At 41.9% G+C, this 24652-nt stretch overlaps 1 protein-coding gene across 5 annotated transcripts in view; it reads left to right on the top strand.

The window, feature by feature from the left end:
* Positions 1 to 24652, top strand: part of CNTN1 (contactin 1) — a 441096-nt gene that overhangs the window by 252598 nt on the left and 163846 nt on the right. For all 5 annotated transcript variants that reach the window (XM_030548963.1, XM_030548961.1, XM_030548962.1 and 2 more), the window contains one exon: positions 23618 to 23744. In XM_030548963.1, the coding sequence (XP_030404823.1) occupies positions 23618 to 23744 (127 nt within the window). The remainder of the gene's footprint in view (positions 1 to 23617; positions 23745 to 24652) is intronic.

Here is a 24652-nt window from a genome sequence, read left to right as displayed (position 1 = left end):
TCCTAGACAGTCTCTTCCCATTCTGTATGTGTGAAACTGATTGTTCCTTCCTAGGTGGAGCACTTTGCATTTATCTTTATTGAACTTCATCCTGTTTACCTCAGACCATTTCTCCAATTTGTCCAGATCATTTTGAATTTTGACCCTGTCCTCCAAAGCAGTTGCAATCCCTCCCAGTTTGGTATCGTCCGCAAACTTAATAAGCGTACTTTCTATGCCAACATCTAAATCGTTGATGAAGATATTGAACAGAACTGGTCCCAAAACAGACCCCTGCAGAACCCCACTTGTTATACCTTTCCAGCAGGATTGGGAGCCATTAACAACTACTCTCGGAGTACGGTTATCCAGCCAGTTATGCACCCACCTTATAGTAGCCCCATCTAAATTATACTTTCCTAGTTTATCTATAAGAATATCATGCGAGACTGTATCAAATGCCTTACTAAAGTCTAGGTATATCACATCCACCGCTTCTCCCTTATCCACAAGGCTTGTTATCCTATCAAAGAATGCTATCAGATTAGTTTGACACGATTTGTTCTTTACAAATCCATGCTGCCTATTCCCTATCACCTTACCACTTTCCAAGTGTTTGCAGATGATTTCTTTGATTACCTGCTCCATTATCTTCCCTGGCACAGAAGTTAAACTAACTGGTCTGTAGTTTCCTGGGTTGTTTTTATTTCCCTTTTTATACATGAGCACTATATTTGCCCCCTTCCAGTCTTCTGGAATCTCCCCCGTCTCCCATGATTTCCCAAAGATAATAGCTAGAGGCTCAGATACCTCTTCTATTAACTCCTTGAGTATTCTAGGATGCATTTCATCAGGCCCTGGTGACTTGCAGGCATCTAACTTTTCTAAGTGATTTTTTACTTGCTCTTTTTTTATTTTCTCTTCTAAATCTACCCTCTTCCCGTAAGCATTCACTATACTAGACATTCCTTCAGACTTTTCAGTGAAGACTGAAACAAAGAAGTCATTAAGCATCTCTGCCATTTCCAAGTCTCCTGTTACTGTTTCCCCCTCCTCATTGAGCAGTGGGCCTACCCTGTCCTTGGTCTTCCTTTTGCTTCTAATGTATTGATAAAAAGTCTTCTTGTTTCCCTTTATTCCCATAGCTAGTTTGAGTTCATTTTGTGCCTTTGCTTTTCTAATCTTCCCTCTGCATTCCTGTGTTATTTGCCTATATCCATCCTCTGTAATCTGACCTAGTTTCCATTTTTTATATGACGCCTTTTTATTTTGTAGGTCACGCAAGATCCCAAGGTTAAGCCAAGGTGGTCTTTTGCCACATTTTCTATCTTTCCTAACCATCGGAATAACTTGCTTTTGGGCCCTTAATAGTGTCCCTTTGAAAAACTGCCAACTTTCCTCAGTTGTTTTTCCCCTCAGTCTGAGTTCCCATGGGACCTTACCTATCAGCTCTCTGAGCTTACCAAAATCCGCCTTCCTGAAATCCATTGTTTCTATTCTGCTGTCGTCCCTTCTACCCTTCCTTAGAATTGCAAATTCTATGATTTCATGATCACTTTCACCCAAGCTTCCTTCTACTTTCAAATTCTCAACAAGTTCCTCCCTATTTGTTAAAATCAAGTCTAGAACAGCTTCCCCCCAGTAGCTTTTTCAACTTTCTGAAATAAAAAGTTGTCTGCAGTGCAGTCCAGGAACTTATTAGATAGTCTGTGCCCTGTGGTATTATTTTCCCAACATATATCTGGATAGTTGAAGTCCCCCATCACCACCAAATCTTGGGATTTGCATGATTTTGTTAGTTGTTTGAAAAAAGCCTCATCCACCTCTTCCACCTGATTAGGTGGCCTGTAGTAGACCCCCAGCACAACATCACCCGTGTTTTTTACCCCTTTTAGCCTAACCCATAGAGTCTCCACACTTCCGTCTCCTATGTCCATCTCCACCTCAGTCCAAGTGTGTACATTTTTAATATATAAGGCAACACCTCCTCCCTTTTTCCCCTGTCTATCCTTCCTGAGCAAACTATACCCATCCACACCAACATTCCATGAATGTGTTAAAACAAGTGCTGAGGATTTTAAGGTAGATTTAAAAAAAACAAATAAATAAATTAATAGGATCTCTCTATCTTCTAGAACTGGAAGGGACCTTGAAAAGTCATTGAGTCCAGCCCCCTGCCTTCACTAGCAGGACCAAATACTGATTTTGCCCGATCCCTAAGTGGCCACCTCAAGTTTGAACTCACAAGCCCGGGTTTAGCAGGCCAATGCTCAAACCACCGAGCTATCCCTTCCCCCAAAAGGTACAAACAATTGCTATAGCAGTTCCTTTCAAAATCTCATCAAAACACTGTCAGTGGGAAGCCTGGAGTTACTTTGATCAGCAGAAGTGGACAAGAGTCAATGCAGCTGCTTTATAGGCAGAGGTCATCTCCAGCAGTAGGAGCAACATTTATTTTTCAGGTAAATCAGTGTTTGGTATCCAGTCTTGCAAATAGAAGTTGATGAAAAAGCCATGGCTAATTTCAGTGCTTCATCTCTGATTCATCTCTGACAGACAATAATATAGAAACTTCGCCTTTCAGAGTGCACTTTAAGTGGTCCAAGGCAAATGAGAGCAGCAAATCACTCAGTCAGGAGTGGGCTGATGATTCGCTGCCCTGCTGTCAGAGATATTTCATGCCTATCGTCAGCAATATTTCAGTCCCCATCTTCCCCCTCCAAGCCCCCGGTAACATGTCTAAATTGGCTAACTTTCTGTACAGATTCACCTTTCCCCACTTGAACGGTGACTTCAAGCTTTTCTTTTTCATCAAGTTGACTGCAAGCAAGCAGGTCAGTGACTAATGGCTGTGCCTGAGTCTGATAAATTTGGGCCTAGTGGATTAGGCTTCCATTTCAGTAATGGCCTAGATTTTACTCTGTTTCCCAGTAAAGCATGTGCCAAAACCTACTGGCCGTTTTCTAGGTTTTACTGTGCTTCATGAACCCTCAGTTCTATTTGTCTAAAAGGAGAATCTGTGGAACCAAAAGATGTGTGACATGCCACACTAATTACTTTTTAATGAAAATACTCAAAATAGCATATGCTCTCAGACATTCTATTGCAATACAAGGCAAATACCCAACTTTGGTTCAGATCTGGCCCAGAGAGTCAGTACTGACTGTAACCTCTTGCTGTTTGGCCTAGGCAAGATGATTTTACAGTCTTAAGCATTTTTTAAAACTTTGTCCTAAGTGTCATTGAAAGTCAATAGGTCCAAAGTCATTTTCAAAAATGAGGCTGAGGTTCCTCTGTACCTTGGGTGCTTGTGAAAAACACGCATGTGTGTCAATATAATTACAAACTATTACAACATGTATTTGTTGACATCTTTGTTGGCAGTCTCAGAAGAGAAGCAAGGGACTGAAGTTACTCTTTCATTCATAAGCAGAATGGATCGTTGTGGAGAAATGTATATTGTCCTGTGCCTACGCTGCATCTGTTCCTTAGAAAAGTAAAACTTCAGTTCTGATGCTGATACTTTTCATATGCACTAAATTCATTTTTAACTTTTAAATTAGAAAAAGAAAAAAAATGCACCTCAGTTGCATGATATACCATAGTGAATCAGTGATCTCACTGGCAGCTGGGAGATGGGCATAGATAATAGCAGTTTTCTTATCTTCTTTAATCTAGTAGTATACTATTTGTCTTCCCCAAGGCAATCTTGTCACTTTGTACAGAAGAAGGTGTGACTACTTTTTGATGGGTGTTCTTTCTGTCCAATTAGTAACGTGTTCTTGGGAACCAATATCCATCCAATCCCTCAGGGTATGTCTACACAGCAGCTGGGAGTGTACCTCCCAGCCTGGATAGACAGATGTGTGCCAACTCTGCTTGAATTACCACACTAAAAATAGCAGTGTGGACTTTGTGGTATTGGCTAGCCACCCACGCCCAAACCCACAGAGTTGGGCAATCTTGTACTGAGGCAGCTGGCTGGTATCATCACCTATGCTGCAATATTCCCATTGCTTGAGCTAACACATCTATCTACTGTGCTAGGAGCCACACCTCTGGCTGCAGTGTAGATGTACCCTCATTGGCCTATGCTGATATGTTATTCATGAAGTTAATGGCAACTTTCTAGCAGTGTTATGACGTGCCAGGTCCATGATCTTTATGGTCACAGACACAATGCTACAATAGCCAATGAGGCCCCATTGTGAAGTGCAGTATTCCCCACTCTATTATAAAAGAAATAAAATACAGATCTTAAATTATATATCGCTTGAGTTTTTCCAAGGCAACAGCTTCAAAGACACATGCTGTGAACTGGGGAGTTGAATCGACATTATTTGGCATTATATGGCATTCACAGGTGCTAAAGGGGGGGAGGGATATACTTGCCTCTAAAAATAGAAAGTGGTTGAATGTAGATATGCCCATTTATGGCCTCCACCATGTCCCCACTTTGTCTGACAAGAGCATTTTGTGCAGCATTGATGGTACTAGTGAATAAATAATCACAATGTGCTTCATGACTATAATGCTCGGAAACATGAAAGTGCATTGTTTATCTTCCTGTGAGCCTGGCAGAGTACGTTTTTGGCTCTTTTCCAAACTGGTATAGACCATGAGCCTCTCTAATGCTGGTGAGTCATATTTCATGTGAGTTTGAATACAGTATCTGATCCAGTTCTCAATATCAAGTAATTTCTAGGGTGTATTCATAAAACCGATCCTGATGATTTAGTGATGAGTGGGTCCATGCCTCTTCTCTTGTACCAATGTACATCAACATTCAAGGTCAGCCTAGCTGTGTACTATGTTAGGATATCTGTGGTCTTTGCTGTCTGAAACTGATAGATTAATACTTTTAAAGTTGATCATTATAAGAAAGAGGAACATATGCAAAGATTTAAATGTTATTTAAATGATTGAGTCCACCCTCCAATTTTTGCAGAATTTGAGAAGGCTATCACGTAGGGCATGTCTACACAGTGAGTTCCTGCACATCAAGTCAAGGTATGAATCAACAGCCACCATCTTGCTGCACAGGAGCATCACATGTAAACACTGCTATAGCACAGTGAAAGTCCTGGAGTGTGGTTTATTGTACTACTGTGAAAACTAATTATGCATGCTGCACCATGGGGCCATCATTATGCTGCAACAGCATCCACATTGGATGTTACTTTGTGGTAAGATGGTGTGCATTAGGTTCACAGCCTGACTTACTGTGTAGTAATTTGTTATGTAGACAAGTTTGTAGATTCTAAACTCTTTAAGGCAGAGGCCATCCCTTTTGTGTGTGTTTGTACAGTACCTAGCACAGTGGGGCCAAGTGCATGATCGGAGCCCATAGGTGCTACCACAGTACAATTAATATGCAACATTACTAATAACCTAACCTCATATAAAGTTTCTGATTTTGAGATTACTGACTCCCCCATTCTCCCATGTGTTCCCTAATCCCCAAATTGGAGTTTGACAATTGCTTATTATCTGATGGATTATTTGGTAATGAAAATGCTTTGTTCACAGACTGGGAAACATCTTATTTGCCAGCTCTAGAACCAAATGTTGGTTACCACAGGAATTGTGAAGTTATGTGTCTCTGGATATATGTTATCCGTAAACCTACATGAGTTGCTGTTATATGACCTGTAGACTAATCAAGCTATTCCTTTCCCCAGTGGAGGAGAAAGAAGGAGAGAGATGGATATGCTATGGAGGCACTCAGATACTGCAGTGATAACAACCAGTGTGTGCCTAGATGGGTCGTAATTACCCTTATCAACACTAAATGAATAGGAAACAGATAAATATACAGGAAGCAAGGAACAGAGGGAGGAGATGGTCCTTAGAAAAAGAGAGAGAGAGGAAGCTAATGCAAAGAATACATTGATGCTAGTGGGAGTTACAGGTGTTTGAGATGCTGAGCACCTCTCAGATTTTGGCCATTAGGAGATCACATTATACTTAGAGCATTTTTCTTAAGTTTTGGGGGTCATATTAAGAACTGTATCCTTCAAAGTGCTAAGCAGCATACACGGCTCTTGATCCAGCAAAGCCCTTAATCATATGCTTAACTTTACACACATGAGTAAGCCCCATGGATTTGGGAGTACTTACATGCTTAAAGGTAAATGTGTTTAAGTCTTTTGTTGGATCAGAATAGAGCCCTAAAAAAACTCAAGCAAGTCAGCTTACTGTCATGTGTTTTAATAAATAGTGGTAGCTTCCTTCTTTGTCCAAATGTACATTCTAAAATGCGCTATTTCAATATTTTCTCGGGAAACTCTCCTCCCCCACCAGAAATATTTTCCCAGTAAGGAGAATACTATATAATGCAAAGTTTACTCTTTATAACACTGCTGTATGTTCATCCTTGACAGTGTGTTTTGATTTTATCTCCAAAATGCATGATTTTATCCATTTTAAACACACTTGAGGAAAGATTTCCCAGAGTTTCAGCTTTACAGTTTTAAAAAAATATTGTTGTTTATGTAAAACTATACAGAATCTCTGCTTCTTGAAAACCATTTAATCCCCTGCCCCTTTATTCTCAAGTTCTTCCAGATGAGTGGAAGTTTAGTCATTCACTCCAGGATCTGCTTTCTTTAGCATTGACCCCAATGAACACCTAGTAAGGCCTTATCGTGCAAAAACACAAAAACTTATGTTAGGGGTAGGCAACCTACGGCCACGCGAGCTGATTTTCAGTGGCACTCACACTGCCTGGGTCCTGGCCACCAGTCCGGGGGCTCTTTATTTTAATTTAATTTTAAATGAAGCTTCTTAAACATTTTAAAAACATTTTTTACTTTACATACATCAATAGTTTAGTTATATATTATAGACTTATAGAAAGAGACCTTCTGAAAACGTTAAAATGTATTACTGACACGCAACACCTTAAATTAGAGTGAATAAATGAAGACTCGGCACACCACTTCTGAAAGATTGCTGACCCCTGACTTATGTGAACAATTCAAGTTATTTAACAGCCAGCATTTGTGGTTAGTGTATCTCTTTATCACAAGTAAAACCCTGGCTTTGGTCCACTCTACCACTCCCCATGCTTCAAGGAGCTGGAAATAGTGCAGAGGTCTTGCAATTAAACCTTGTTAAGGAAAAAAACATGTCATGACACCCTGATGCAACCCGTATAGCAGAGCAAGAAATATGGTTGATAAGCTGCAAATGAAGTTCCACCCAGCTCTCCAAGCTTAGGGAAATATTTGCACAGGGTCAATTCAAGAGCGGCCTTTTTCTGAGGGCAAAGGGAGGAGTTTGGGAGATAGGGGATGCAAGATAGGGGAAGCATAGGCTACTTTGGCACGAGGGAGAGTTGTAAAGTGTGGTGCATATGAGGAAAAGCTTTTTTTTAAAATGAAAACTTAATTAGATAGGAAAACCTTGGCATTGGAATTATTAATATTTGGAATGATTAATGTGGGAGATTACCAAACACTAATTTAGCCATACATTCCTTTATTAAACCAAAAAGCCAAATGGAATTTTATACAAATGCTCTACACATGCCTAACAGTGTAAAAAAAAGTAGTTATTACCCTGAATACGGTAACAAAATATTCATAAGTATGTGATCAGTGTACTTAAACAGTTCGGAGTTAGGAAGAACCATCTCGTCCTGGTGTGCTATAGCATGATTTATACCCTTCAACAAACACATCATATGATAGCCAATTAGCTAACAACCCGTTTGTCCAGTCTTACTCCAGATAAGATTTACAGCCTCCCTTTCTCCCCGAGGCCTCTCCTTCTTCGTTGCTCCTGGGTTCATATGGGCCTTACTTTTTAGAAAACACTGGAATGTGGGGTGGAAAGGTCCATGTTGGCTCCTTCTAAGGCAGATTTGTCTCATTTAATACCATCTGCAGTCATTCTTTACAACACACATTTCCTTAACCCAACTTAAGCTAACTCTAATTCTTTAATTTCATGTTTATTCTATATTCCAAAAGTGTGGAGGGAGACCCTAAATCTATTGAATGTATAGGAGTTTAGTGCACATGGATTTTCAATGTCCATGTGTCTAGCTGCTTTGTTTGCCCTTCTGATTGTTCCTTTCTCTGATGCTCATGTCTTACCAAAGCTATTACTTCTTGCCTCACTTATATGGAAAAAAAAACTTGCTGAGTGTATTCTCACTTGCTGCTGCACAGGTTGTCTTTTCAGTTGCATGCGGAACAACTTAGTAGGTTCAGTCAATCACTAAATACTGCTTTATAAACAGACTTAGAGTTTCACAGATGGTACAACCTCATCACATTGGTTACACAGTGGGACAACAATTTCTCAACCCAATGCTTTTCTAATTAAAGCTACCCTCCCATGATTTGTTACTTGTGGACCCAAATGCAGGACCCATACTGACAGAAATTAATCCATAGAGTCATTATAGCAAATGAATGGCCTATTGAAAAGAGTCACTGATAAAATATCTGAAAGGAAATGATGTCCCCAAGTGTGAATCTGAAATGACTATGTGATAGATTTCTGCCCCGTGTCCATGGGAAAAGATGTTTAAAGTGGTAACAGCACCCACTGAAGGATTTTTCCTTAGAGCTCTCTGGGGCTGAAGAAATGTATACACATGGGGCCATGGCTATGTCTCATCCCTGTTTCTCTCTGCATCCTTTGGCATGTCTGAAACCTCAGGGATCAAATGATGTGGAGAGGAGTCCAAGCACTCCAGGGAGTGCAGAGACTGTAGTTGTGCCCTTCTGCTGCATAGGAATGGAAGAATCCTCTCTCTGGGGCGGGGCCTGTTGTCTTTGTTGCATGGCTATACAAAGGGGCCTTGATTCTTGACTGGATTTCCTAGGCACTGCTGTAATACAAATGAAAGCAATAATCATAACTGGATTTCACAGCAATAGTAGAAATTGGCTGCCGCTGCCCTCTTCCTTGTGGATCGGCATCAGATTAGGAGAGGTAGAAAATATGCTGCCAATAGCCTCTTTGTTATGCCGTTGGAGGTGGTGGGAATACCTCAGTATCAGTCTCCCACATTTGTAGTCGCTGCCAAAGCTTGGACACAAGTCATTAGCCCCCCAATCCTGGAAGCATGACTGGAGACATCTGGGCGAGATTCTACTTCCAGTTGCAGAAATGTAAATCCAAAATCTTGAGATTGGACTCTGCGTTTACAACAGAATAGCAGGGAGCGGAATCTTTCCTTCTGTCTATCTAGCATAACATTATCATATCTATCTAGCCTTGCTGGATTTTATGCTGTGTTCATCACCCTGAGTTGAGATATTGTAGAGTGCTACTAGCCCTGGTTATAAATTAAAAGGGACAGTTAAAGGGTTTTATGTTTTAAGGTATTTGGCAAAAATCAGGGTCAAAACATTTGTAAAAAAACAGTTGCAGTATCCAAAATCTATGTGACTAACAATGAGACAAAGGAAAACTTCAGATTAGAATTTAAAGGCAACCCACTATGAAATATAAAATAGAAATATAAAAATGATGAGGATAGTATTTTACAGTGTACGTTCAGCTTCCCCCGCTCTGCCCTCTCATGTACACAGGGACATGCACACACACATACACACTATACAGACTGGTATAATTATAAATCATAGCTTTACTGCATGGTATTATCCTTATCTGTGAATAAAATTGATTTTCAAAACTAAATTAAATACATGTAAGGATTAATTTAGCTGAAGATAAAATAAATTGGCTTGGTTGAAAGTGATTGGGATGGATGGTGATGGAGCAGAGACTAAATCTTTGCTGTCCCTCTTAAGACAGAAATTATTTACATATCTTCTTGTCTACTGAAGTAGACGTTTGGGAGCAAGGTTACATATATAGTCTGGTTGATATAATTGCCTACTAATTTAAACAGTATGTAAATATTTTATTTGTTAAAATCTTCATTATTGCATATGGAGAACAGAATGAATGATCATGCAAAGCCAGTCTTTTGCTGCCCCCCTTTTTTTTTTACTACTCTATTTTGCACTAAGATATAGTGAAGACAGTATAATTAGGTTCAACATGGAGGAGGGCAAGTAGATTTCCAAAAAGTGACACAGTGACACTAAACTTTAGGAAGAGAGATGTTAATAAAATGAGGAAGTTAGTCATAAAGCCGCCAAATCTGAAGTAAAATCCTGACCATTGGCCAGTATATGACTTTAAAATGTATTAGCCTGTCCGAAGACTTCTGTGCCATTGAACATACAGAAAGCCAATAGAAAACTAATATGGCTAAATGGCAAAGTTTCAGAAGTCATTTGAGCCAAACAAATCTTTTTTTCAAATTTTGGAAATCTTAACCTAGTGAAGCCAACAAACATGAGTACAAAATACAGTTGGCAGTAATTAGCAAGAGGGAAATTGCAAGGCCAAAATGGATTTCCAAGAGGAAATTGCTAACGGTGTAAAAACAAACAAGCAGAGATTCTTTAAGGATATATGAAGCAGGAATTCTGCATCAGCTGAATCATCAGGGATTAAATGAAACAATTAATGAAGATGAGACATTGCTGAGACGCTAAATGATTTATTTGCATCATTCTTCCAGGATGATATTGTTGGGGAGATTCTTACCCTGGCCCGACTCTTTTCTAGTAATAAAGATGAAGTACTTCCAGAGACTGCTGTGTCAGAAGAAGAGTTGGTAGAGCAAATTGATGATTTAAGAAGCAATGAATTGCCAGGCCTAGACAGCACTTCCAAGACTTCTCAAGAAGCTTAATATACAATCTCTTCTTTAAAAAAAAAGTCACAGAGGATTAGAAGGTAGTAAATATTGACACTATATTTTAAAAAGAGTCTGGTGGTGATCTAGGATATTATAGACCAGTAAGCCTTTTATACCAGACATATTGATTGAAGGAACTCGTTAAGAATTTGAAAGTGGAAGGCAAGCTTGGGTGAAAGTGATCATGAAATCGTACAGTTCACAATTCTAAGGAAGAGTAGAAGGGAGTACAGCAAAATAGAGACAATGGATTTCAGGAAGGTGGATTTTGGTAAGCTCAGAGAGCTGATAGGTAAGATCCCATGCGAATCAAGGCTGAGGGGAAAAATAACTGAGGAGAGTTGGCAGTTTTTTCAAAGGGACACTATAAAGGGCCTAAAAGCAAGCTATTCTGCTGGGTAGGTGTCATAAACAGATGGTTAAGGGTTAATGCCTCTTTTACCTGTAAAGGGTTAAAAAGTTCACCTAGCCTAGCTAACACCTGACTAGAGGGACCAATGGGGGAACAAGATCTTTCAAAAGGAAGGAGGGAAGTTTTTCCTTTGTTTAGAGTTTCAGTTTCAGCCGGAGTGAAAAAGATCAAGGAACCAGCCTCTTATCAGAGTAGTAAGTTTTAGAAAGGAATAAATAGGTTTATGTTTATTTTTCTGTAACCTGTCTTATGCAATTAGAGGTAGAATCAAATTGGGTATTTGAGTATATTTTTGTGTAACTAAATTTGTGCCCAGGGGAACATCCTCTGTGTTTTGAATCTGTTGTCTGTGAGAGTAGCTGGTATGCTAATCTCTCCCAGAGGGTTTTCTTTTACCTTTTCTTTAATTGAAAGCCTTTTTCTTAATACCTGGTTGATTTTTCCTTGTTTTTAGATCCAAGGGGATTGGATCTCTACTCAGCAGAGATTGGCAGGGAAAAGGAGGGGGAATGGTTAATTTCTCCTTGTTTTAAGATCCAAGGGGTTTGGATCTGTGTTCACCAAAGTGAGCTGGTGAAGTCCCTCAAAACTACCCAGGGAAAAAAGTAGTGCTTGGGAGATGGTGGCAGTGATACCAGATCTAAGCTGGTAATTAAGCTTAGAAGTGTCCATGCAGGTCCCCAAATCTGTATCCTAAATTTGAGAGTGAGGAAAGAACCTTGACAGTAGGAAAGATAGAAAATGTGGCAAAGACCACCTTGGCTTAAACATGAGATCTTGCATGATCTAAAAAATAAAAAGGACTCATATAAAAAATGGAAACTAGGACAAATTACAAAGGATGAATATAGGCAAACAACACAGGAATGCAGGGGCAAGATTAGAAAGGCAAAGGTACAAAATGAGCTCAAACTAGCTACAGGAATAAAGGGAAACAAGAAGACTTTTTATCAATACATTAGAAGCAAGAGGAAGACCAAGACAGAGTGAGGAGGGAGAAACTGTACCAGGAAACTTGGAAATGGCAGGGATGCTTAATGACTTTGTTTCGGTCTTCACCGAGAAGTCTGAAGGAATGCCTAACATAGTGAATACTAATGGGAAGGGCGTAGGTTTGGAACATAAAATAAAAAAAGAACAAGTTTAAAATCATTTAGAAAAGTTAGATGCCTGCGAGTCACCAGGGCCTGATGAAATGCATCCTAGAATACTCAAGGAGCTAATAGAGGAGGTGTCTGAGCCTCTAGCTATTATCTTTGGGAAATCACGGGAGACAGAAGAGATTCCAGAAGACTGGAAGAGGACAAATATAGTGCCCATCTATAAAAAAGGAAATAAAAACAACCCAGGAAACTACTGTCCAGTTAGTTTAACTTCTGTGCCAGGGAAGATAATGGAGCAAGTAATTAAAGAAATCATCTGCAAACACTTGAAAGGTGATAAGGTGATAGGGACTAGCCAGCATGGATTTGTAAAGAACAAATCATGTCAAACCAACCTGGTAACTTTCTTTGATAGGATAACGAATCTTGTGGATAAGGGAGAAGCAGTGGATGTGGTATACCTAGCCTTTAGTAAGGCATTTGATACGGTCTTGCATGATATTCTTATCAATAAACTAGGCAAATACAACTTAGATGGGGCTACTATAAGGTGGGTGCATAACTGGCTGGATAGCTGTACTCAGAGAGTAGTTTTTATGGTTCCCAAACCTGCTGGAAAGGTATAACAAGTGGGGTTCTGCATGGGTCTGTTTTGGGACCAGCTCTGTTCAATATCTTCATCAACAACTTAGATATTGGCATAGAAAGTAGGCTTACTAAGTTTGCAGATGATACCAACTGGGAGGGATTGCAACTGCTTTGGAGGATAGGGTCATAATTCAAAATGATCTGGTCAAATTGGAGAAATGGTCTGAGGTAAACAGGATGAAGTTTAATAAAGATAAATGCAAAGTGCTCCACTTAGGAAGGAACAATTAGTTTCACACATACAGAATGGGAAGAGACTGTCTAGGAAGGAGTACAGCAGAAAGGGATCTAGGGGTTATAGTGGACCACAAGCTAAATGAGTCAACAGTTTGATGCTGTTGCAATAAAAGCAAACATGATTCTGGGATGCATTAACAGGTGTGTTGTGAGCAAGGCACGAGAAGTCATTCTTCCGCTCTACTCTGTGCTGGTTAGGCCTCAGCTGGAGTATTGTGTCCAGTTCTGGGCACCACATTTCAAGAAAGATGTGGAGAAATTGGAGAGGGTCCAGAGAAGAGCAACAAGAATTATTAATAAGGGTCTAGAGAACATGACCTGTGAAAGAAGGCTGAAAGAATTGGGTTTGTTTAGTTTGGAAAAGAGAAGACTGAGAGGGAACATGACAACAGTTTTCAGGTATCTAAAAGGGTGTTGTGAGGAGGAGGGAGAAAACTTGTTCATCTTAGCCTCTAAGGATAGAACAAGAAGCAATGGGCTTAAACTGCAGCAAGGGAAGTTTAGGTTGGACATTAGGAAAAAGTTCCTAACTGTCAGGGTGGTTAAACACTGAAATCAATTGCCTAGGGAGGTTGTGGAATCTCCATCTCTGGAGATATTTAAGAGTAGGTTAGATAAATGTCTGTCCGGGATGGTCTAGACAGTATTTGGTCCCACCATGAGGGCGGGAGACCGGACTTGATGACCTCTTGAGGTCCCTTCCAGTCCTAGAAGCTATGAATCTCTGAAATACAGAATAACAAAACAGATAGAAAATCATGTCAGGATAGAGTACAACCTGCATAGTTTTTGAGAGGGAAAATTATGTCTCACTAATCCATTAGAATTCTTTGAAAGTATCATTAGAGTGGTGGATAATGGAGAACCTGTTAATAGTTTAAGGCCTTTGACCCATACAAGAGGCTAAGTAGTTATGGAGTGAGAGGCAAAGTATGGTTCAAAAATTGGCTAAGCGACCGAAAAAAAAGTATAGCATTAATTGTTAATCTTTTGCCAAGATGAAAATTTACTATGGGATACCTCAAGGTGCAGTGTTAGGTCTCATGTTGATCAGTATTTTAATTATCTGAAAAGGAGTGTGAGGTGTGTGCACAGTGACGTAGCAAAATTTGCAAATGACACTGTTATTTAGGTTAGTCAGGACTAGAGAGGACTGTGGGGAACTTCAGAGATTTTAAATAAGCTAGGTGAATGGGCAATATGATAGCAAATGAAATTCTTAGTCAATAAACAAAAAGTAATGCATGTTGGAGGGAAAAAATTACCCTATACGTTTTACAGGGTTCTAAATTAACTATCAACACAGAAAAGGTTAGTTGATGTCATGGCAGACAGCTCAATGAAAACATCTGCTCCAAGTGGAGCTGCAGTCAAAAAAGCAAACAATATGTTAGGATGCGGAAGGAATGCAGAAAATATTATAACATCTATATAATCAATGGTGCGGCCTCATCTGGAATACTGTGCACAGGATCTTACTCTAAAGCTTCTGGTGGTGGCCATTGTCAGAGACAGGATACTGGACTAGAAAGACCTAGGATTTAATCCAATACGACAATTTCTATGTTCCTATTGTTCCTGGGAGGGGAAAAAAAGATTCTAACATACATAAATATAGGCCATTTTCACTTGGGTAACTGCAAGCTATTGGAGCTCCATAACAAGGCCACCCAGAGGATTCAGGGGGCCTGGGGCAAAGCAATTTCGGGGGCCCCTTCCATAAAAAAAATGACAATACTATAGTCTCGTGGGGGCCCCCTGCGGGGCCCGGTGCGAATTGCCCCACTTGCTCCCCCCCCCCCCCATGGGCAGCCCTGGGAAAAGGAAACCTTCTACATCTTGGCACAAATCCAGTTTTGAGAAAACTTCTTTACAAGGTATCACTGGTTCTCAGCATCAGCTAGTGCTAAAAGGCACTAAAGCTCATTAAAAAAGTTGGACAAATATGTGCCATCAAAACTGTTTCTGGATCAAAAATTAGGGGGTTTTAAAAAGCAGAAAAAAATCACGGACAACGTCTGCTTTCCTTCAAAATGTGTTGTGGTTTTTTTAATTGAAAAGTTGAAATTAGTCTGCCATAACCTGAATATGGTTTGGGGTTTCAGAAGTGTGTAGCCAAATATCTTCTGCTTGCTGTGTTTGATTGTTTAAAGAAACAAAAAAATTCTATTTAAAAAAAAAATCAAAACTTTTTGAACCACCTCAGCTTGTGACCAAACGGCTGAGCCCATCCAATCAGAGTTTTTTCCAGGTTTTCGATATGTTGCTGGCTTCCTTGACTCATATCTGTCTCCATAACTTTGGGTTCATTTAGGTTAGAATATAAAATGGCCATACTGGGTCAGACCAAAGGTCCATCCAGTCCAGTATCCTGTCTACTGACAATGGCCAATGCCAGGTGCCTCAGAGGGAATGAACTTAACAGGTAATGATCAAGTGATCTCTCTCCTGCCATCCATCTCCACCCTCTGAAAAACAGAGGCTAAGGACACCATTCTTTACCCATCCTGGCTAATAGCCATTAATGGGCTTAACCTCCATGCATTTATCTGTTTCCTAGAGACTGGCTCCATGAGGTCCCTCACAAACTGGAGACTGCTACTATGGGTTTGTCTTTAGTATAGCTTATGTACATACTCCACAAACTGAGCATTTGAGCTTGTTTCAAATCTGGGATGAGCCTATGCTGTGAAAACTGAAATGCTCAAAATAGCACATGCATGTGAATGGAAATAGGGTGTTAAAATTAAATTACCCCAGGGGTTCTCAAACTGGGGTCGGTACCCCTCAGGGGGTCACGAGGTTATTACTGGGGGCCATAAGCTGTCAGCCTCCACCTGAAATCCTGCTTTGCCTCCAGCATTTATAATAGTATTAAATATATTAAAAAGTGTTTTTAGTTTATAAGGGGGGGGCACACTCACAGGTTTGCTATGTGAAAGGGGTCACCAGTACAAAAGTTTGAGAACCACTGAATTAACCCCTCTGGAGCCTCAGGAAATGTAAGGGGGGGGTCTCCCTTGGTAGGGTTGGGAAGGAGGTAGATGGTGCAGGATATTGCTCTTCTCATGTGATCCCTCCCCCAGTGGCTAATTTTAAATGACGCTACCCTCCCCTGACATGAATCTCCCTATGGCACTGAAATTAAATATAGACTATAATTTGGCATTTGAGAAGTGAAAGGGATGGTAGCCCTAATGGAAAAGCTAACAGCTTGGCTCTTCTGCAGTCCTCAAACTGCTGAATGAGCTTTAGGGTAGGGAAGGCTGTGCCTTCCGAACAGCCTAGTCCTTCCCCCTATCCGACTACCACCCACTTCCTGCCCTCTGACTGCCCACCCCCCTCAGAATCCCTGACCCATCCTGCTCCTTGCCCTCTCACTGTCCCCCAGAGACCCTCACCTACCACCCCAGGACCCCACCCCTGCTCCCTGTCCCCTGACTGCCCCAACCCCTATCACTCCCTCGCTGAGTCCTGACAGAGCCCTGGAATGCCGACGATCCAGCCCCCTCATTCCCTGTCCCCTGACTGTCCCCCCCATCCTCTGCCCCCTCCCTGTCCCTGGGACTCCCTGCCCCTTAGCCAACCCCCTGAGCCCTGACCCCTTACCCGTGACTCCTCTCTCACCTGGAGCCTCAGCGCATCCAGGAGCTTCTCTTCGACAGAGGCAGCGTGTCTCCAGCAGGGCCTGAGCTCTGCCCCGCTCAGAGCTGCATGGTCAGGGCAGGACCTGAGCTCCGCCCCACTCAGAGCCACGTGGTCAGAGGGCTGGTCTGGGAGCTCCACGCTGAGCTCAACTCCCTCCGCTCAGCCTGGAGCTTGCATCCCTGCCCCCTCACCATGCGGCTCTGAGTGGGGCAGGGCTCAGGGGCCCCGCTGGAGCCATGCTGCAGCTGTCCAGGACACTGCTGGATGGGCTGAGGCTCTGGGAGAGGGGAGGGGAGGAGACGGGGCCGGGTGGAGCTGGGAAGGGAGTCTCAGCTATGCTCGTGGGGGGCCCTGCGGAGCCCCGGGCCTGGGGCAAATTGCCCCATTTGCCCGCCCAGCCCCCCCCCCCGGGCGGCCCTGCTCCATAATATATAATAATAATTAGGAACTCCTTAACTGAAAATGTCACTGGGGCCTAATATCTGAACATCATTAGTTCACATGCAGATTTATGTATGGACTGATCAAAATTCACTGCTATGTGATGGCAATTTATTGGCTTGCAATGTATGAAATGATTTGGTCTCAGATGAGTTCTTTGCTGACAAATGTCCAGATTGTTGAAGTTGTTGGAGTTACTCTGAGGGCTTGTCTACACATACAGAGCTTCAGCGTCGCAGCTGCACTGCTGTAGCACTTGGTGAAGACACCACCTATGCTGCTTGGAGAGCTTCTCTCGGTGTATGTAATCCATTCCCTGAGAGGCAGTAGTTATATTGATGAGAGAAGCTATCCCATTGTCATAGCATCTGCACCAAAAGTTCGGTTGCAATAACTGAATGGCTCGGGGTGTGGACCTGAGTCTGTCGTGTAGACTAAGCCTCAGCTTACACTGAAGTAAATGAAGCAAAGTTGGCACCAGCCTGAAGCTCCACTACTAACAGTAACAGTGTTTAATTGGTGTGTTTTTGAATGAAGAACTGTAAACTTATCAATGAATCTTACTCTGAAAACTTAGCATATTTTAAAATCTTTTTTAAAATGCAGTACTTACATTTGACTTTCCTGTTCTACAACTTTCACAAGTTAACCCCACAAAAATGCCACTGGGATGCCATTTCGTCTGGTAAGCTCAGGCACCCAGTGTTGCCCTGACCTGGTTGAGAACTGCTGACACAGTGTTTTCGGTAACCATGTAAATGACAATGTGTATGTATTTGGAAAGTATTTTAAACAGGTGGAGGAATGTGATGTCCTGCCCTTTTAAATGGTTAGGCTCTCTGAGCTCAGTGCAGAGCTTCACTTTCATTTTAGTTTCTGTTTTGTGGCCAGAACAATGAAGTCTTTCTATCACCTTTCCCTATGTCTATTTCCTTCTCTGCTGGGTCCAAATATAACAGCACTTTAACACTTTCCCAGTAAGTAGCCCTTGCTCTCTGGAACTAAAAAGCTCTGTTTTCTAGTTCTGCTCATTCCAAAGTGCCATCCTGGAGTGGGTTTGGATCTTCCGTTTTAAAGAATCACCCGCTTCAGGTTTGACAAGCCTCACACGTGCGCCAGGTTGGGCTGATTGTGCCCACAGAAGTTCTTTAACCCCTTCCTGGCTAGTGGTGTGATCTGCCCCACTACGTAATCCTACTGAATTCATTGAAGTTTCAGGAATTTCAGTAAATCATAGCACAGGATGTAAATCAAGTCAGAATTTGTCTGCTTTATCTATTAAAGATTATAACAAATTCAAGCCTAGCATAAGTAAACGAAAGTCAATGTAATTACAGCAGGGATGAATTTGGCCCTGAATCTTTAAATCTGGAAACAGCAAATGTAATTAATAAGAGCAGGAATTACGTAACTAAACAATACTGAGGTAAAGAAATTTGCTCCTGGCATAAGAAACTGATGGGAAGAAAAAATGGAAATAAAAATTGAAAAACAGATTTATACAGGGGACACAGTTAAACTTTTTATTTGTTTTGCCTTTTACTTGAAGTTATCTTTTCTAGTGGTAGTCTTGATTATAAGGATAGGAAATACCAGTTAAGCCTTTTAAAATATTATTTGCAGATTTAGAAAAGGTTAGAGAGAATTTTGAACTTTACTCACCACATTATGGTCATCATTAAAAGTAACCAGTTAGGCACACACATCACATTGTGGTATCTGAGATGCCACAGCTGTGAACTCTAATTACATCTTCTGTGGGGCATATCCTTATCTGTTCCAGAGCTCTGCTTAGTGTGGGGAGTGGATGGTGCAGGGGCATGCCTCAGACAGCTGGTTCCAGCTCTCATATTTTGAGAGCTGGCTCTACACCCCTCAGAGCTGTTGCCAGCAACTCTAAATTACATCAGTGATTTTGGGGTCTTCAGACTGTAGAGGATTGGTATGTAAGCAGAGTCAGAATGAGCTCTACCCTGACATCTGATAGGGAGCTGTGGAAAAAGACTTCAGGGGCTGATCTCGTTTGCATGGGCACAACCTCTTTGCCTAGCATGATGGACTGCTTGCTGCTGTGGCTTTGACTGCTGTGGGATCCCCAGTCTCTTTGTTATTGGGGCAGGAGTAATAAAGTGTTATCCTGGTGAGGTGAATCAAGGACAGTAGAACTGTACTTGGCATTTTATGACAGAAGGACTCACCCTCAGCTAAGTAGCACTCACTAGGCAAGGGACATGGGTTCCAATGCCCAGTGAATTGAGAGAGGCTGGGACAGCTATGTGTACCTGGTTGTATGGACCCCTTCTGAGGGCCCTGAACACCACTTTGGCCTCTCCTCTCTCTGCAGTGTAATAATAGAGCTAATTTTGACTCAGAAGTCTTGTTAGATGCTGCAGCGCTGAAACCACTAATTCCTAGGTTGAAGCATTAGACCTACTTTGTGCTAGTGGTTCTGAGTGCGCCAGCACTGAGGCCCCCCCTACTAACAGATGAAATCACTAAGAGCTGAAGTTACTAAGAGCTGAAATCACTGAAAGCATATTAAGTAGGGGTGGGGCCTGAAGACAAGTTGATGAGTGGCTAGCAGGATGGCTAGCGGTGAGGAGAGGATAGTGGAGAGTCGCAGCTATAGTGGAGAGTCGCAGCAAGCAGGATGGCTGGTGGAGAGGCACAGCTCATGGTGAAGACTGTAGCAGAACCCCACGGAGAGGCGAGGCAATCAGCCATCAACCTGGCAGTGGCATATGTAAGATTCCCCCCATACCTACCCCTGCTTCCACCCAGGCTAGGCGGTAAACTCTGCAGATGAATTTCTGACCTCTGGGCGCTGCACTGACCAAGGACAGAAACTGTGGGAGGGGTGACTTTTGGGTTGTTGGACGCCAGAACCACTCTGGGGCTGCACTGACCAAGGTCAGAAACTGTGTGGGCGGGGGTGACTGTTGGGTTGCTGGACTTAAGACCCTGAGGGGAAAAGGACACTGCCAAACTTACTTAGGGGTGGGTCTTTTGCTCTTGGTTCGTGTTATGAATCCTGTTTGTGGTGTTTCCCCAACATAATGTCGCATTGTTTCCCTCCTTTATTAAAAGGCTTTTGCTACACTCAGACTCCGTGCTTGCGAGAGGGAAAGTATTGCCTCTTAGAGGCACCCGGGGGTGGCATGTAATTGTCCCAGGTCACTGGCTGGGGGCTCGAGCCAGTTTTGCATTGTGTTATTGAAACAAACCCCCCGGATACTGAACCTGGCCCTTGTTGTTGCCCTCTGATCAGCGAAAGGGTTACAAGTGAAGCGGAGTGGTGCTTGACCACACCCCTGACAAATGGCCCCTACATAGGGAGATGGGGTTGCAGAGGTTCAAGGCCCAACTGCACTTAGATGCACCATCAGGGTGTTGCCTAGATACCAGCAGGATGATCCTTTTAAGACGTGGGAATTCTCTGCTGCTGATTTCTGGCTGGATTATGACCCCTTAACACTAGCTGAGTAATGCAAAGGGGCATAACTACTCCTGGGAATGTGTTAAACTGTGTATAGATAGAGGATCACTCTCTGCTGGTGCACAGCATTTACTATTCACACTGTTATAGGTTGATAAAAATTATGTGTTTCCATAAGACCACAAAAAGTCCAATAATACACATATGGTATTTTTGTTATTCCTAATTCCCACATTGTTGGGCCAATATTTTTATTAGAAAACTAGCAGAAAACTATCCGAGATACTGATAAAAAGCTTGATCCTGGTCTACTTGAAGTCAGTGACAAATTTCCACTGCCTCGACTGGCAGCAGGTCCAAAGAGGTACTGTATGCTGCAGCGTGGTCGTGCAAATTGTTATAACAACATCCAGGTAAGAAGGAGAGAGACTTGTCACAGAAGCAGAGGAGAACTGGAAAGATGGCCAAAGCAGCTGAAGAATGGTTTCCTTTCTCCTTACTTTTACAGCATACTACTATTTAAAATTCATGTATTATTAAACCGCATAAATAGACCATCTTATACTGTAACATAGACAACTGGTATCTACTGACTGTGGGAGGCACAATTTAAAGTCACCCCCACCCCAGCGCGCCCCCTCTTATGCTCAGCAGCCCCTCCCTGCAGCTCTGAGAAGTTAGCTCAGTGGGGAGAGGCAGCAGCAAAAGCAGCGGCTCTCCCTGCAGCTCCCAACTGTGTTGCTGCTGCCTTTCCGCATGGCCGCAGCTTGCAGTTGGCCAGCCCGAGGAGCTGCCATGCAGGGATGGGGCACTGCTGGCAAAGCGTGGCAGAAATGTTTTCAATTATGCCTAGGTTACTTAAGCACACACATCCCTGTGACTTTTCAATGGGGCCTTTCAGACATTTCAGCGCTTTTGAATATCCTACCCCTCAACTTCAGAATTTGGCACAGAGTGCCTCAAATAGGAAGAATGAAATCGTATAACTTACTCAAATTTGAAATATAATTTACTTATTCTTTTGCATAGAGACTGTCTGGGCTTGGCCAATGTACATGGTAGAGGGGCACATGATGGCATATATCACATGGGTAGGTGAACGAGCTCCTGATGGTGTGGCTGATGAGGCTAGGTCCTATGAATGAAATAGCTGATATTCAATTTTCTCATTTATTAGAGAAGCTGTAGCACCTCCATGCTCTGGAGCAAGAACTTTGTTTGGTCAGGAGATGGCTCTGGTATCTGGCTTGCAGCTTTTGTTCTCATTTTGTTCTGTAGAGACTTATTAGAGTTTGTCAATTAAAATCTCTTAACATTCCATCTGCACTGGGCATGCTCTCCCCCCACAGCAGCTAAATGCACATACTGCAGACTGTCTTGCACATGCTACATCCTAGGGCTCCAGGAACTAGACAGGAAATTCCCTGCCATTGCTCTTCCCAGCAGCTGGGGACCACTGTGTCAACAGTCACCAAAATGAAGAGCCCCTGCTGGCGCCCTGGCAATGTGGAGAAGGAGGGAGAAAGCAGCCTGACTTGAATGCAGGGAGCAGGGAGGGGAAGAGAGAGAGAGAAAGGTGAAGAGGTCAGGAGCTCAGAAGGAGGACGAGCATGGGGGTGGACAAAGCTATTTAAAAATGTGAATTGCTCAGAGAACCTTAATTCTGGAATTTCCTAACTTGTGAGTCTTTTCATTGCAAGCATGTCACATCAACTTTAACTTTCTTTTAACGTAGCTTTTTTGGGATTTAATTGAATATACAATGATAAATTTACCTTTGCCTGCAGCATCTTACATCATTTTTCTTTTCCAAGAGGCCTGAAAAAAAGGAGAACAGTTTGATTTGGAGAGGAAGGCTCAGCTTCATTCTCTTTCATATTAGTCTTTTATCCATAAAGTAAAGACTGATTCCATAAATACAAAAACCTTGGTATTCAGTAGGTCATGGGAAAAGGGACTATTCAGCTTTAGCTCACTCGTTTGTATTTGTCCCAGTTCACATGTCCTCACTATCAGTGCTGGAAGTATGTTGGCCTGTGTCAGATGAGTTGGTCTCAAATGCATTCCTGGTAGATATGTCCAAATGACAAATACTTCCATCAGACCTGGCACTAATTGTCACCCTAGTTGGTAATGTCAGCAGAGCGGGTGAGAAATGAATGGAAATGAAATCTAAATTACCTTCTCCCTCACCCCAGGGCAAGAATGACCCAGAGAAGAGTGGTAAAAGGAAGCCAGCACTGATGTCCATATTGTGCTTGTTTTGTTGATGCATGCAGGACTTCATTTTGCAGGGCTAACAAACCAACAGCATCCACACACACAGCATGTTATAAAATGTGTGTCTTTTGTATTTTTTATTGTTTGTTTCTTAATGAAAATCAATACAAAATGAATAGGTGTGGATGATGTAAATTGATTCAAGAGAGATTAATAAGACTGGAACTTTTCAGCTTGGAAAAGAGATGACTAAGGGGGGATATGATGCCTATAAAATCATGACTAATGTAGAGAAAGTGAATAAGGAAGTGTTACTTATTCCTTCTCATAACACAAGAACTAGGGGTCACCAAATGAAATTAAGAGGCAGGTGGTTTAAAACAAACAAAAGGAAGTATTTCTGCACACTATGCATAGTGAACCTATGGAACTCTTTGCCCAAGGATGTTGTGAAGGCTGAGACTATAACAGGGTTCAAAAAATAACTAGATACATTCACGGAGGATAGGTCCATCTATGACTATTAGCCAGGATTGGTAGGGATGGTGTCCCTAGCCTTTGTTTGTCAGAAGCTGGGAATGGGCAATGGGGGAGGGAGGCCACTTGATTATTATCTGTTCTGTTCATTCTCTGTTCATGGGCCACTGTCGGAAGACAAGATACTGAGCTAGATGGACCTTAGGTTTGACTCAGTATGGCCATGCATAAGATTTACTTTCTTAACATCTATTAATTGTGAACCTATATTTTTATTTCAGAGGATGGAAAAGGATATGGCCCAGTTTTTGAGGAGCAACCCATTGATACCATCTACCCTGAGGAATCTACAGATGGACAAGTTTCAATGAACTGCAGAGCTCGAGCAATCCCTTTTCCAACTTACAAGTAAACCTTTAGCTTGATTTTGAATTACAGGGCTTGCCAGGCATTTCACACACTAAACATTTCAACTATTATAATTTGCTGATTCTGAATGAATGAATGAATGGTTTAGCAGGTAGATGTATAGTCTTCCTAGACACACACGAGTTGAAGTTTGTGCATTTTTTCATTAAAAAGACAGTTTTCCTTATACTTGCAATGATGTCTAGGGAAGTCCTGAACAGAAAATATCAATTGTGTTTCATGAAACATTTTCAGGTTTCTTCATTTATTTTTGGGAGCCTAGCTGTGATCTTTCGAGACAGTCCTTCATTTCCTTTCAATTGAAATCAGGGATAGCAGTGTCCTGGAGTTAAGAAGCTTTTTAATGAATTTTTTTTAATGTTTCTACCAGCTCTAGTCTAGAGTTTCACCATAATAAACCTCATATTCTTAATGAACCAGGCCATGATGATTGATTCTTCTGTGCAAGTGTAGGATCTCATGGCTTCCATGGGTCTCTACAATAGGCTCAACACACATCAAAGGATACACTCAGGAGCTTATCTTTTGTCACGAGAGCATGGTAATTTATATTCTTGTCATGGTCAGATAACTACCTCCTTCAAAGTAGGGACAGGCTCCTAAGTCCTCTCAAGGTGAGGGACCCATTTCACTCATCTTCCCTCACAAACTGACAGACTTAAACTCTTCTGTCAAGAGTTTTATGAAGGAGAACACAGATGAGTCACTGAGCCATTCTGTCAATTTCTGTAATAACATTACAATCATCTACTGTACTGTACTGTCAACACAGTACCCTCCAAATGCCCATTTTCACCCCATCGTCCTTGCAAATCACTTGATTATACATAATATCTGTGATGAATGGAGAACTTAAAGGAGATTAGAACACTGGGGCTAGACAACTC

The sequence above is a fragment of the Gopherus evgoodei genome, chromosome 1 (assembly GCF_007399415.2).
Source record: "Gopherus evgoodei ecotype Sinaloan lineage chromosome 1, rGopEvg1_v1.p, whole genome shotgun sequence".
Classification (NCBI taxonomy): Eukaryota; Metazoa; Chordata; order Testudines; family Testudinidae; genus Gopherus; species Gopherus evgoodei.
The sequence above is the reverse complement of the archived record's forward strand: the minus strand, read 5'-3'. Positions and strand labels throughout refer to the sequence as shown.